Source organism: Mesoplodon densirostris, chromosome 9 (genome assembly GCF_025265405.1).
Source record: "Mesoplodon densirostris isolate mMesDen1 chromosome 9, mMesDen1 primary haplotype, whole genome shotgun sequence".
NCBI lineage: Eukaryota > Metazoa > Chordata > Mammalia > Artiodactyla > Ziphiidae > Mesoplodon > Mesoplodon densirostris.
In genome coordinates this window covers 33366096-33382262 of record NC_082669.1, presented here as the reverse complement: position 1 = coordinate 33382262, position 16167 = coordinate 33366096, and the positions used below count along the sequence as shown (strand labels likewise).

General features: G+C 36.0%; 1 protein-coding gene across 1 annotated transcript in view; it reads left to right on the top strand.

Annotated features, from left to right (window-relative positions):
• SEMA3E (semaphorin 3E) overlaps positions 1-16167 on the top strand; it is a 271091-nt gene that overhangs the window by 164625 nt on the left and 90299 nt on the right. The window contains exon 3 of the mRNA XM_060108350.1: positions 15397-15456. Within this exon, the coding sequence (XP_059964333.1) occupies positions 15397-15456 (60 nt within the window). The remainder of the gene's footprint in view (positions 1-15396; positions 15457-16167) is intronic.

Sequence of the window (16167 nt, the reverse complement as noted above, 5' to 3'; positions counted from 1 at the left end):
CATCTTAGGGAGCTAAATAGAATAGTATCTGGTTGTTTAAGCTTCAGGATTCCATCCAGCAAGGATGTCAAGGAAAGTAGCTATACAAATTATTAAATTGAATAACTTTGTTTCCTTCAAAGGTAAATCCTTGTTTTGTGGGGCCTGAAGTATATACAGTTTGCTGGGTCACTTCAGGAAATATAATTCAAACTTAAATTTCAAAATTGCTAACGCCCCTCCCAGGGCCACAAAAGGGCTGGATACTCGTGAGGAATTCTGAGATGTAAGCTGCATTAGCTCTGAGGTGACTTCATCCCACCTGCATTTGTTATTTTTTACTTTTCTTGCCTATTTCCACAGAATGATTAGCAATAAAGCTCCACATAGACGTTCTGCATTTATTTTCAGTAACAGCAGAGTTAGACAAGGTCTACTTCATAGACAGTCTGTGTAAAAAAAGTAGACTTAAGAATGAGAGTTGGTGCCTCAGTGCTGTCCAGGCTCTGAAGATGTGATGTTTCTGCTTCTTGGCCACGCTCTCCTCCTGTCTCTCTTGGACCTTACTCCTTCAATTATTTACCTGTTCTTATATTTTTAATCTCTCCTGCTTTATCTCTGGGTTTCTTAACCTCAGTACTGTTGACATTTGGAATAAGTCCAGGTTGGAGCAGAGGGTGTCCTGTGCCATTGTAGGATGTTTAGCTGTATCCCTGGCTTCTATCCAATACACTCCAGTAGAATGCTACCCCTGAGTCATGACAATCAAAAAGTCTCCAGACACTGTCAGATACCCCCTGGGAGGCAGAATTACCTCAGGTCAGACCACTGTGTCTAGCCCATCATTTTATAAGCAGGATACAGACCTCTCATTTAAAAAGTCCCACCATAAACATATATCTACTTGGTGCCACCACATCCCTGCTTCTTCCCCTGGGATCAGTCACCTTGGAAGAGTAGCCAAAGCCCATTTTCCCCACTTTCTCACTTTCCATTTATTTCTTAGTTTTTAATATCTTTTAAAATGTAATATGTGATACATAAAAGATATAAATAATGTAAATATGTTAGAAAGCATAATAATAAAATAAATACATATGAACTCACCACCCATCTCAAGAATGAAAATATCACCATTCCCACTGCAGATGCAGCTACCTTTTGTCTCCTGCCTCTTTGCCTCCTCATGCTTCCTGCTGCCTAGAAGCAATTAACTATGCTGAATTTTGTTTATTTTTCTGTTTTTCAAAAGTTTTAAAAATTATTTTGTCATAACGAGTGTTTTCCTATACAGTATATTGTTTAATGTTACTTCTTTTGAGCTATGTAAAAGTGATACACAATAGTATGTTGTAGTCTCCTGGGGCTGCTTTTGTGTTTTGTTTTATTCAGTATTAGTTATTAGAGTCAGTCGTGTTACTTGTAGCTCGACTTCCTTTGTAGGGATAGAAGAGTGAATTAGGAACACAAATTAGATTTCTAGGTTCGCATCCTGGCTCTGCATTTATAGCATTGGGTAAATTCCTTAATCCTTTTATTCTTTTACTTCCTCACTTGTTAAAGGGGACATATTAGGCCTCTCCAAGGATGAAACTGAATTAATGTATGCAAAGGACCAAGAACCGTGCTTGACACACATGTATAAGCTATGTATAAGCTATCTGTAAACTCCTGTTATTCACTTTGGTTTGTATGTAATATGTTCCATCATATGAAGCCATCAGACAGCTTAATGCTCACTCTCCCATTACCAGGGGTACTCCTCTGCCTGACTTCTTCTACCTCCCTCCTTGTAAGTGAACGTACTCTTTCTCCTTTTATGAAACGCCATTCCATCTGCACACGCTCTGCATTCCAGTCTATTGACATTTCTCAAGGACTGGTTATCTTCTATCTTTTCTACATTATTGTTTTCTTTACAAAATCGGCAACAAATAGGGCTTTGTATATGGGTTCTCAACTTTTATATAGGTCATGGATCCATTTGGCAGTCTGGTGAAGCCTATGCACCCTAAATGCATTAAATAAATATGTAGGATTACAAAGTAAAATATTGAAAAAAGTTATTAAAATATAACTACGTTGAAATACAACTATCATTATATAAAAATAACAATTTCTAATATGAAAACATGTAGCTTCTTTATTAATATTAAATAAGAAGTCTTAGCAATAGTTCTCATAAGTACCATAATTTCAAATTGATGGTGAGTGTTAATAATATTTTGAGATACCTGCAGCAACTCTAAGTTAATATTAAAATATTTGTTATTTATCTTGGTTATTAAGCCACAGATACTATTAATAATACTGAGGTTAGTTTTCTACATTTATAAGATAGAAAAGCTAAATTTCAGTTAGAGGTTAGTGCAAATAATAATGTAATTTTTTTTCCAATCAAAGTTGGTACATTCCTTGAATTCTTTTTTCAGGCCCTAGTTAAGAACTCCTGCTCTACAATTTTCATCTTAGAAAGCATTTATTAAAATTTTGAGTAAAAATAAACATAAATTTCTCAGTTTAGCTGTGATAGGTCCTCAGGATCTACTCTTGTCTACCTTTTTGGTTTAATCTCCACTTGTTCACACCAATACATTGGCAGTCGGAGCACTTCTTTTTGCACTTTTTCTCTCAGCTTTATTGAGATATAATTGACATACAACACTGTGTATGTTTAAGGTATATAACATGTTGATTTGATACACTTGTATATTGCAAAATGACCACCACCACAGCTTTACCTAACACCTCTGTCACATCATGTGATTCTCATCTTTTTTGTAGTGAGAACATTTAAGATCTACTTTCTTAGCAACTTTCAAGATATTATACAGTATTAACTATAATCACCATGCTGCACTTTAGGTCCCCAGAGCTTATGTCTTATAACTAGACGTTTTTACCCTTTGATCAACATCTTCTCATCTCCACCCATCCCCCCCCGCCAATCCTGCCTCTGGTAACTACCATTCTACTCTTTGTTCCAATGGAGTCAGCTTTTTTAGATTCCACATATAAGCGGTACCATACAGTATTTATCTTTCTCTGTCTGACTTATTTCACTTACCATAATGCCCTCAAGTTTTATTCATATTGTTCTAAATGGCAGGATATCCTTCTTTCTCATGGCTGAATAATATTTCACCATGTGTATTTTTGTATGTATGTGTGTGTGTATATATACATACCACATTTTTTTTTAATCCATTCATCCCTTGATGGACAGAGGTTGTTTGCATACCTTGGCTACTGTGAATAATTCTGCAGTGAATATGGGTGTGCAGAATATCTCTTTGACATTCAGTTTTCATTTCCTTTGGATATATATATCCAGAAGTAGCATTGCTGGATCATATGGTAGTTCTATTTTTAAATTTTTTGAGGAAACTCCATGTTGTTTTCTGTCGTAGCTGCACCAATTTACATTCCCACCAACAATGCTCAAGGGTTCCATTTTCTTCCCATCCTTGCCAACACTTGTTATCTTTTGATTTGTTTGATAATAGCCTTTCAAACCGGTGTGAGGTACTAGCTCATTGTGGTTTTGACTTTTATTTTCCTGATACGTAGTGATGTCAGTCACCTCTATTTGCTCTTTAATACTTCTTTATCCTTACATTTTCCTTCTTTGGACTAGCCTTCACACATACCCAATTTTTGCTTTTGTTGCTTTAACTATTTCCTTCCTCCTCTAAACTAGAATTGGAAAAGGTTCTCCCAGCCCTTCCTTATCCCTTGGTTTGATTTTGATTCCCATGTTGTATTAAAATTGGCTGTTTACTTATCAGTGTACTTTGTCAGTTGGATCCTTAAGAGTAGGTACTAAGTTGTATTCATCTTTGAAGATGTAGGCATGCAAGGAATATAGACACTAAAAAGATGAAAGTGTCTGTTTCTAATATTGACATTGTCCAATAAATCTGTTCTCTTCAGTGTCTGCCCTCTTGCAAATCCCATTGTACTTATTGTAGAACCACTTTCAAACTAATTTTGTCTGCCTTCCACCCTCCCCCTCCCCAAGCACCTACCCACTTCCCCACTGGCAAACAGAGTAAGGAGCCTGTTTATAGTATGGTAATAGTTTTTACTTTGGATGAACATTAATAATACCTAAGGATCTTGTAAATGTCTATGCCTTGGCCTTTCCTCCAGAATAAAATGAGGAATAAGTAGTACTTTTTAAAACTCTCCAAGGTGATTGTAATGTACATTTAAAATTGTGATATACTAGAGTATTATATGTCCCTGCAAGCCCTAGGAAATACTATTCCTACATACAGGGCTAAATAAATAATTGTCTTATATATACAGTTGACCCTTGAACAACACAGGGGGTTAGGGGTGCTGACCCCCAAGAAGTTGAAAATCCAGATATAACTTTACAGTTGGCCCCCCATATCCACAGTTACATGTCCGCAGATTCAACCAACGTCAGCAGATGGTGTAGTACTGTAGTGCATATTCACTGAAAAAAATCTACATGTTAAGTGGACCCTCGCAGTTCAAACCCACATTGTTCAAGGATCAACTGTAATAATCAGAACTTACATCATGATACACACATAGGATTGATTTTTCCCATGCAATTTTGAGATAGATAAGAACTTACCATTTAATAGATTTACTGTATTATATTAGTTTTTTTTTGATACTGACTTTGCTTTATAAATTAATTCATAGCATTTCCCAGGCTATGTAATGATACCTTCACACTGAAATTCTGCTCTCTTGTATCTAGGTCACATTCCTAAAAAACCCTTGACCCTCACTCAAAAATGGAAAAGTCAACCCTGGTGGTAAATCATACTCTTCAGTGTACAAATTCTACCCTTATTATTCCATTTGTTTTACCTCATATGAGAACCTCCTACCTGCCAAAAAAAAAAAAGGTTTCTTCTGCTCTCTTAAAATGTCTCTAAAATCCACAGATAATATGAGACTTAGATTAAACTCTGACCTCATCAGGAACTTTCTAAGAAATATTTTTTAAAACATTTTTTTTTTCTTTTCACCTTTCTCTAAAGCCTTTTGGTACAGAAAGGTTTGGACTGAGCTAGAGGAAATCATTATTTGGGTGAAAAAATTGAAGTATCTTGAGACTCTGATCATAATGTGACAATAGCAGGACATTAGTATAGATCAGAAGACTTGGAAAGGGAAAGACAAACCTGTGCTGGTGGTCAGTTTTCACTTGATTTTCCTGTTTTCTTGTACAGCCTACATCTGTATCTGTCTCTTGAAATAAGCATTTATTTATGATGAAGCCCCAAGGTCTCTAAAATTGGATAGGACTATAGCCACAAGAATTCAAAGCTATCCATGTTTAAATTGGGTTTTTTTTTTTTTTTTTTTTTTTTGGCCACACTGCATGGCATGCAGAACTTCCCTGATCAGGGATCAAACCCATGCCCCCTGCACTGGAAGCACGGAGTCTTAACTGCTGGACCACCGGGAAAGTCAAAAATCTTCATTAAATTTCCTTTCAGTAACTACTTAATTTTAAAATTATCATTTTGTATTGAGGAAGAACTTCCAATCTAGATCATTTGAAAAAGAATGTACCTGTTTCTTCTCATATCCTCCACCCCCAATTTATTTATAATTAGTGCAATATCAAGATGTGGCCAAAAGAGATAATGAAAGTTTATTATGTTATTATTAAATTCTCTAGTTAGCAGCTGTACACTCAGCAATATTAAGTGTTATTTTTACATGATGCATAGTTGTTTGAACTTCAGTCTGGTGAAATTTAATTTGAGTTAAATCTAAGGGGATTTAAATATATGCATGCAAAATTAATGAGTTAAGTTTTTTTAGCATTAAACATGTAATTCATAAAAAACTAAATATGTATCTTAAAAATATGATCAAGAGGGCTTTCCTGGTGGTGCAGTGGTTGAGAGTCCGTGTGCCAATGCAGGGGACACGGGTTCGTACCCCAGTTCGGGAAGATCCCACATGCCGCAGAGCGGCTAGGCCCACAAGCCATGGCTGCTGATCCTGTGCGTCCGGAGCCTGTGCTCCGCAACAGTGAGAGGCCCGCGTACTGCAAAATATAATATATATATATATATATATATATATATATATATATGATCAAGAAAGGGAAGCAAAGGAATAAATCCAAAACATCCTGGTATATTGCTAGCATTTAAGGAGCATTTAAGAGTAAAATTTACACAATTATTGAGTAATTAAAGCAATTCTTAAAAAGAGGATTTAAAAAAACTTTTCCTGTGACTCTAAAATATTTCAATAAAGTATGATAATATTTCAAAATGGTGAATAATAATATTAATTAGTAAACCAAAACTAGTAATGATTTAAAAATCCCTCTAGATATTACACAAAGTAAAGCTTTTTTCATATAGCACCTAACAATTATTGAAAACATTTTTGTGCTGTTTTCTGTATTCCATGAGAAAAATTTATTTCCTAATTCATATTTATCAGGTTTATTTGTATTACCATAAAGAAGCATTAGCCATGGTACCTTTATTTGTGTTTCTTTATTGGTTGAAAGTTTGTCTTCATTCTTTCTGATAAACATTTCATTTCTAGAATGAGATATAATGGATCAACAGCTACATTTTTTTTTGATATTTGACCGAAAGAGCCAACAAATTATTTTTTGTTTTATTTTAACTTATTTCCATTTGCAGATATTATAAGACATTTTGAAAAGTAGCAGAATGTAATAGCAAAGAACACGTTTTATAGCCAGATTGCCTGAACTCCCATATCTGGTCCAGCACTTAGGAGATGAGTGATCTTGGTCAGCTTATTCCATAACTCTATTTCTCAGTTTTCTCATCTGTAAAAGAGAGATAATCATAATATTTATCTGACAGCTTTTATAAGACAATTTATTGACTTATTAGTTGCCTAGGCCAGTGCCTGGAACATAGTATTATCCAAATATTTGCTATCATGGTTATTATCTAAACAAGACATAGAATCAGCACATGATTCCTATGTGCTGCCATTTCTAACTGAGGTAGAAGAGTACTGCATATTTTTAGAGACGATTCAACTAAGTTCCAGAAACAGTCATGGAGGTACGAAGTATGCAGAGATGAATAAAACAGTCCCTACCCTAAAATATTTCCAGTGCGATGGAGAAGATACATACATACACATCTGTCACAGGTAGCACAATTTGAATAGAACTATAACAAAGGCCCAAGTAAAATGCTAAGAAAGTATATAGAAGCTGGGAGTTGGGGTTTCCTGGAGGAGATATAATTTAAAATTGGACTTTGAATCGTAGGTGGAATTTTGATTCACACCAATAGGTAGTGGGAACAGAGAGAGTACAGGGAAGAAGGTCAGACATTTTAGAGCACTTTGAAATAATGACTTGGCTGAAGTAGATAGGTGAGGTCGGGGCATGTGGGTATCAACAGGGTAGAGTGAGAGTTAAGGATGGAAATGGGGTTTAGACCAGCTCCTGAAGATTACTGACTGCTGTGCTGTTGAAACTTAATCTTGCAGGCAATGCAGGAGCCAGTGGGAGAGTCTGAATACGTGTATAACACAATCAGAATGGTAGTTCAGCATGATTGCTTTAGCAGCAGCATGCTGGGTAAATGAAAGGAAGAGGAGAATAGGGCCATGAGGCCAGTAAGTAGCAGTTAGAACTTAAAACCAGGTTCACTTGTCTTAGACGCCTAAGGTCTTTCCACCACGTCACGGCGTTGAGAACCAGGCCGCTGTTCTGGTGTGAACTCCGTGTCTCCCGAGGTGGTCTTCAGTGTACTGTTAGTTCTGCCTTTTGTCATGAGGTGTCTGTGTCCTCTTGGTTCTTATTCCCTTTGCATGACTAGCGTTTACCTTCGTAATGGTTAAGAGACTAGTGGAACAGTTAGTGGTTGGTGACAGTAGTGGAGGAAAACCACTGACAAGTGCGAGAAGGAACTGTCTCCCCCTTGTTAGCTTAACGGCAAAGTTGAGTGCCCCACGAGGCTCCGGTATTCAACCACAGGTCAGGGACTAACTTGTCCGTCTCCTATCAACATAGCCCCTTGCAATCTGTGCACATTTGAGAAATACTGAGATTCCTGAAAAACAAATCAAAATTATTCTCAGGGAGGTAGCAATACTCGTTTGAGGTATAAAATCTTCTTTTCTTTTTTCATTTCATGAAGAAATCAAAAGTGGAAATGTTTGTTTATTTAAGCTGTATATTATAGGACTTCATAAAACATTCCATATTTAGTAATAAATATTCACTTTAACAAATTTTCACCCCTGGCTTTCTCCAAGTTTCTAAATTTCAGCTTTTTTTTCCTAAAATTACTCTCACCACTATTATTTTAAGGTAAAGTTACACTACTTAATTTGGATATCTCTAAATATAACTCAGTCACTTCTGTGTGTAAAAATATTTATACTTTTCTCATTTACTCAACTTTACTGAATCCAAGGTGAAAAAAATGCTTGCATTTTAGAATTTAATTTGTTTTAAGTGAGAGAGAAGCATTAAAATCTAATTTGCATATAAAATGGCAAATGGTATTTCACATTAATGATGGCAATTTAGTAAATTTCATCCATTAAAAAGGGCATACACAAGGCCAAAAATGTTTGTGTCATAATAATAGTGTTCTAATTCAAAAGCTTTGGATTATGAACATTTCAAGAACAAATCTTGTCTATAGTCCAAAAGATTATAATTCTGGTATACAAACGACTTGAATAATGACAGCCATTGTAATTAAGTATAAAAGCATAAGCAGTAAGGATAACATGTGTCAGGTTAAAACTACCATTTATAAACCATTAGGCCTCTTTTAATGTGTTATACTCAATCTATTTTCTTGATTTTAATGACATTTATAGGACCTTTAATTAAAATATACATTGATGGACACTGGTACTATATATAGATATAAAATATATAAAGAAAAACTAAAATATAAGCAAACATTTTTCATTAGAATAATAGAATTAGGTAGAGAATATTAGATGAAGTTATAATAGTGTCTTAATCACTTAAATGTATTCCAAGGAAGAGAGATTTATACTACCTGGATCATTTTATTTAATTTTTTTTAATAAAAAAGGAAATAATGTTTTTTAGACAGTTAAATTATTGTTTCTTTGTTCATTTGTTTTTGCTCTCCAAAATCTCTGAGTGTCCTAACATCTTGTAACAATAGAATAGTTAAATCCTTAATCCTGGTGTAATTAGGAGACTCAATAGGGAGTCCGGGAAAGAATTACTTTGTAATTTAATTTTTATTTTATTTTATTGTTCTCCTTTGAGATATGCAAGAATAGTAAATGGCCTGTTAAAGTGCATTGGAACAATTAAATTATACTGTAGGAGTATTGTGATGAAATGATGTGTATTTAACCTTCTGCTTTTTGTACCTTTCTTGGTGCAGAGAATTTGGAGATGTCATTACACCCTGTTGCTTAACTGCCTTTAAAAATGTTTTATGCAGAACAAATAACCTAATTTTATGGGGTTTTGTTGATGCTACTCTGGAGCAGAACCAAAAGGCATCCTTACTGCCAAAACAAATGAGGAAAATCATTTCCCTTACTCTCTTGGCAGATCATTTGTACATGATGGCTTTAAAATAACTTTTGATTTCCAGTGAGATCATTCTCTTATCTTTTCTCACCTGAGTGGACCTTTGAATGCAGTCTTGAGCCTGTTAAATTTTGTTAAAAAAAAAAAAAAGAAAGAAAGAAACCAAAGCAAACTAATGTATAAACAACAACAAAAGCAAAACTTGAATAAATATATAATGACATTGTTCATTTGGAGAGCTCCCCTGTGTTACACTTTAGTGGTGAGTGTACATAATTTAATCTTCTACCTCTCTCCCTTCCATGGACCCAGAGTGATCTGGTTAATACCCTTTTCTCTGCCCTCAGAAACCCTGCCAGTCTTGCAAACTTGCTAAATCCTGCAGGATTTCCTCCCTGATTAGACTGGAAAGTGTTACTTGTCTCATTTATTTGACACTGCTTGCAGCATTTTCATGTCAGTGAATCTATATCTCAAACTTTATTGTAGGATCCTTTACTGAATTGACTTTTTGAAGAATGTGATAAAGAAATGTTGACTGATACAAGTCTGCCCATAGACAATGAATGAGCAGTGATTGCATTTAAGGCCTTGTGCCAGGTAGGCATTTTAGGGCTGTGGAAATAAGTCACTGCCTTGCCCTCTGTAACTTATAGCCCTAATAAGAGAGCTAAAATTGAGTACACATATCATTATAGTCATAGATAGAAAAAGTAAGAAAAGCAATATAGAGGATCAAAGGAAGGAGACATATTATCTGTTGAAAAAGTTAATCAGGAAACGTCTTCTAAGTGCCTGAAATAATGATTTCATTATTCCTAGAGCAACTGCCACTATTAGGTTTGCTGCTAGAAACAACACGTGTTTTGGCAATCCTAGAAAAGCCAAGTATTGTCTTCGCCACCACATAATATATGATCTTTTGTTTGTGTCAAGAACTGTAAGGGTCTGAAATTTTACCTTGCTTTTAAGACAACACGTTAGCCTGTCTTAGTTTCATTGATGCTGGCAGAATACAATGCCTGGGCTAGAGACAGAGGACTCTGTCACTCACAGGACAGCAGACAGCATGAGCCTCGTGTTTCCATCTTGTCTTTCCCTCCTCAAGTCCCATAGGGGATGGGCAAAGCAGCCTAAGTAGACACTGTACACACAGTGAATTTGTATCATACCCACTTTACCAACCTCCGGCTCAGAAAACTCCCAGTCTTACAAGGGATTTGCTAGCAAAGCTGTCCAACCTTTGCCCAGAGGGAGACATTATCTTTATTTTCCTGGTCAGGAAACAAATCTTCTATTTGCCCTGAAGGGAGATTCTATCTCTGTCTTCCAAGGCTCTTTGAAAAGATAATGTGGAACAAAAGCTGTCAATAAAGTATAGGAATCCTCTAGAGAATTGCCCCCCAGACAATATGTTCAAATAGTCCCCGAAATAATCCTTATGAAGCAATGATTGAGGAGAATGAGGTAATACTTGAGGTTGTTCTATTGTCTGGATACTATTTCAACATTGAAAAGCTGAACTTTGGTATATTTTTCCAAGGAATTAGTTATCTAATACTTTGAAATTGTAGAACTACAGTTTAAAGAAGTCACCGTTTTACATAATGATGAAAAATGAATAAAAAAGATGCTAATATTCTAAGAAGAAAAACCCTGCATCTCCTAAATTAAAGGTGTTAAGAATATAAAAGCATTATTCTGTTCTACTGATGAGGTATTCTCCGATTTATTCATGTCAATAAGCAAATTAGTCATGAAAATCTTTCCAATGATGGATGATCCTAAAATGAATTTGTATTTTGAATTTGTATTTACACACACATATACATTCTAGCATATCCTTTTGAATAATTTATGCATCCACAGTAAAATTATAATTCCAAAACCAAATTGAATCTCAAATTAGAATGAGTTTTAGAAATCATCTGAGAAAACCTACTGCTCAGTGCCTGAATTTTTTCCAGAATAAAGGATCAGTGAAGTTTATAAAATCTACAGCTTCACTTCCAGGATCCTATTGTCAAGTGGTGTTGGTAACCTCCCTCAGGCTGATGTTAAGCCTGAAGTTGAACCTGACATTGTCTTATTTATGTGATATCTTTCCTGAATCATATATAATCCACTGATAGATCTACTGCTATAATGAAGAACATTGATTCTAGGGTATTCTGTGTGTGCTTTGGACTTTTTAGTTGGTTTTCTTTTATGTCCCTACTTTTTTCATTTTGTCTTTTTTCTATGTTGCCACATAACAAAAAGCTTGTGTTTTTATTTAAAGGTTTATATACTGCACTATGAAAGCAAAGGAACACATGAATGCTGAATATTGTTAGTTAGAAACTTTAGGGGGCTCATTACACTAATAATAACATCGAAGTAATGTCGTATACCTATAGTTCAAACCATAGAGTGCTTACTCCTATGATAATAAATTTAGAGTCATAAAAGGATCATCATAATCAAATGCTATTGTCACCACTTTTATAAATCCCCAATATTTTTCATGTGTCAGGGCCTGGATTTGACTATGTAATGTGTGAGTTAAGTGACAAACCTCTTCCCCATCTAACATATACATGCCTAACCTGATATTGTATGGGACACAGCTTTTTTAAAAATCTTAAATTTTGACCATATTTGGAATTCAAACATGTATATCAGATTTCAAAAACTAAAATGCCTACAGGGGCCACTTAGGTAAAAGAAAAGTCTGAAGAGAATCAGAGAGTGCCTGTCCCACTGAAAGAAAACTTCAGACTCAACTCCAGAAGAATGGTGCCACATAGGAAGGCATGCCTGTTGCTTGCCTTTTAGATTTTTCTAGAGACACCAGAAATCTAGATTTTTATGCAAAATGTCTTACTTTTGAATGCTGGGCAGTAGTTTAAAAATAATTAAACAGTCCTCACTAAATAAAAATATCTTCAATCAGCAGCATCTAGTATGTAGTTCAATAACCAGAAAGTCCTTCCAGACTAGCAGAGCACAGGATAGGATGGTGGTGGGTGGAAGAAGGGGAGACATCAGGGAGAGATAATAGAGACCTTTAGGGAACAAACTGCCTTAGATAGGAAGACAGTTGGTCTTATTGGCACAGGTGGAGCAATATAGTCTAATATATATGACCATTGATACTGGCTAGTAGGATGCTGTAGCTGAACTCTTCTTAATCCAGGACCTGAGGCTCTTAATCATCCTGAGGAGAAGAAGGCTATTTTTAGAAATATTAATAATGTCTTAAGAGACCCAGTCTACTCTACTGGGAAATTTCTACTCATTCACCAAAATGTTCACTTGAGAATGGAAGATGATTGCCTACAAAAAGAAGGGAGCCAAAGCAATGTCCATGTAGCCTGGCTCTAAGCAGCCGTAGAGGCAGGAGAGGAAGAGAGAACATCTTAGGAGTCCTGTACACCAGGGCACGTGGATCCAAGGCACAGGTCTTTGGAGGCTATGAACAAAAAACTATAGGGGGTTCTGGTGAAAGTCAGCATGGCTCAAAATAGAATTCATCATCGCTGACCAGCAGAGCCCATGAAGATGATACATTAGCGTGAGAAGGTGATCCCATGGAATTCAGAAAGAGACACAAGAAAGGGAGCCGATTGAGCTTTTTTGGTCGGGGGAGGGGGAGTGATTGATCCAGCAGGTGAGGGGATAAGCTATTAACCGGGAGGCTTTTAGATCTTGAGGCACAGGAAACATTTAAGAACTTACCAGTTGCTACAATTACTTAAGGGAATTGTATACCTTGGTTCCCATCCATAGATCTGCACTGTAGAGTTGGACAGAGAAATATGCATTTTTTTAAAAAAGAAGCTCCCAAATAATACTTAGGTAAAGTTCTGGTAAGGATTAAATTAAATGTTGAATCTGAAGTGCTCAGTACAGAAGTTAGAAAGCTGACAATGCCAAGTGTCAGTGAGGATTGCTGGTAGAGTATAAACATGTCACCATTCTGGAGAGCAACCTGACACCACAGGAAAACATTAAATGTATGCTTTGCTAAGACCCAGTAATTCTGCTCCTGGTTATACGTACCAGTGGTATTCTTATACAGATCCCAGAGGGCCATGTACAAAGATGTGCTGCTGCTTTTGGGGGGGGGGGAGTGGTTCTTATCAATAAAGTACTTTATTAAAACAAAACAGACTTGTGGTAAGAAGCCTTTTCCCAAAGTAGCTTATACACCATCACTTCTGGTGTAGTCACTGCAACTGAAATGAGCTGTTCATGGAGATCATAAGCATTAAAATGATTCCTCTAGGCTTTATTGGGAGAAGATGTGCTGATGTTTGCTGTGGTGGAGATTTGGAGACAATTTGGGTGCCCTCATTGGGAGAGTAGAAGAGGGAATATGGGGGATCCATACCCCAAATATTACAAAGCAGTTAGAAACAACAGACTGTATGTATACATAGGGCTTTGTAGAGGGGTCTTCAAAACCCAGTTCTTAGTATAAAAGATGAGAAGGACTTTACATAAATTAAAATATACCATTTACACAAATTTAAAAATGCACAAAAAGCAATATACACTTTATAAGAACATATTCAAACAACAAAAAAACTGTTAGTCTTCCCAGGAGCAATTTACAGTGATTGCCTCCTGGAGGGATGCAGGGAGAACATGGAGGGGGGAAGGGAAGGAAATAAATAGATAATTAAAATAAGAGAGAGACCTTTTAAGACCAATGATAATAATGAGCCCTCAGTTGCATAGTATAACACGCTCAAACTTCTGCACATGAGTTTATAAAGTAGAAGAAAGAAAAACTAAAGTTCTTGCCATGCTGTCTGGCACATGGTGTGATTAATCTATCTTTTAAGCAAAAAGAGGAACAGAAACAGTCTGAGAAAAGAAAAGCATAGAGAAAACCATTTCTTTCATTCCAAAGGGAAAAAAAAAAGTTCACAGTTAAACATTTGTGGAATTAGATTTAAAAAGTACTTAATGATTTCTGCCTAGCAAAGTGCTAGGCACTATTTGAGATGAAAAAGAGGTATTTAACATATTCTGTCTTCAATGAAGAAACCAACAAATTTGAAATATAATGAAAATTTCCTGAAATCTAGTGGGGAACTGGTAGAGTTAAATAATGTTTTAAAAATAGGGCCTCCCTGGTGGCGCAGTGGTTGAGAGTCCGCCTGCCGATGCAGGGGATACGGGTTCGTGCCCCGGTCTGGGAGGATCCCATATGCCGCGGAGCGGCTGGGCCCGTGAGCCATGGCCGCTGAGCCTGCGCGTCCGGAGCCTGTGCTCCGCAACGGGAGAGGCCACAACAGTGAGAGGCCCGCGTACGGCAAAAAAAAAAAAAAAAAAAAAAAAATCAAAGATGTTTGTGGTGTATTATGAAGTGATACATTATAAACAGAGGATGAATTATAAATTCATTCATTATAAATCCTTTCGTTCTTTTGTGCACAAATGTTATTGAGAGTCCACCACACCAGGTTCAGTGTTAAGTGGTAAAAATGCAAAGGGAACTTAAGGAGGTTCCTGGCCTTTGGAGGGCAGACAAGTTCAGGAGAGAGATTGGACAGCAGAGGTCACAGCAGGTTAAATGCAGAGCAGTGCTGGTTGAAGTATGGGTGGCCTCTAAAGGCCTGAGACTTGAGATGAACCTTCAGAAAGATTAAAAAAATAATAATAAAGTTTAGCATAAAATAAAAGCTAAAAGATAAGTGTCTTAATTTGGCAAATAATGCCATAAAGAAGATAAAGTCTTGCTTGATCTTCTCAAAGAAGGAAGTAGAACCAACAAAAATAGAACAAAATAAAATGTATTGAATTGCTGAAAAAAATGAAATGGTTTTTCAGTGTGGTTTATTTTTATATGCAGTTGCATAACAGTCCATTATCTTTTATTCCAGATACACTGGCCAAGTACAGCAGTAAAAACAGAAGAATGCATAATGAAAGGAAAAGATGCCGTGAGTATTATTCATTGCAAATTAAAGAAATCATCAATTATAGTCATGGTCAGTGACAAAGGACTGAATCTCTAACCTTTTATTTGCTCCTAAAAAGCATATATGCAATTCATTTCAAGAATAAATATCTATCTCTCCATATATCTATAGATATATATATTGATATATACATATATATATATCAATATATATGCACACATACATACATGTATATATACACATGTATACACATGCACATACGATATATACATGTACATTTTGTATATATATAATTACTTAAAAATTAATTTCAGCGTAGAGGTAGAGTAGGGCACCAAGGTACCATCTAGATCTTGGTTTTATTTTGTCAACTCAGATTTATAAATTCCTTCTAGTCAGGCTTATCTCCTATGTATTGGGGAGAAAAATAATTTCAGGTAATTTCTTATTTTGAGGAAAAGCTAAGCACTGTCTTTGTGATATTTCATCTCACCCTGATTAGTAAATTAGAAACAAATGAAACTAAAGGAGAAAAAACAAAAAACTTGAAAGAAGATGGCAAAGGCAATAAACATGCTTTATATATTCCACATGTTTTGAAGATGTCTCCTACTGAACGAATCAATATTCTATCTCTCCATAGCTTCCCTGCAGCCTGTGAAAGGGAAGAGGTGGTCCAGCAGCAGCGGCCCTGCCGTAGTTGCTAACACACGAGTACGCGGGTGAAAGAAC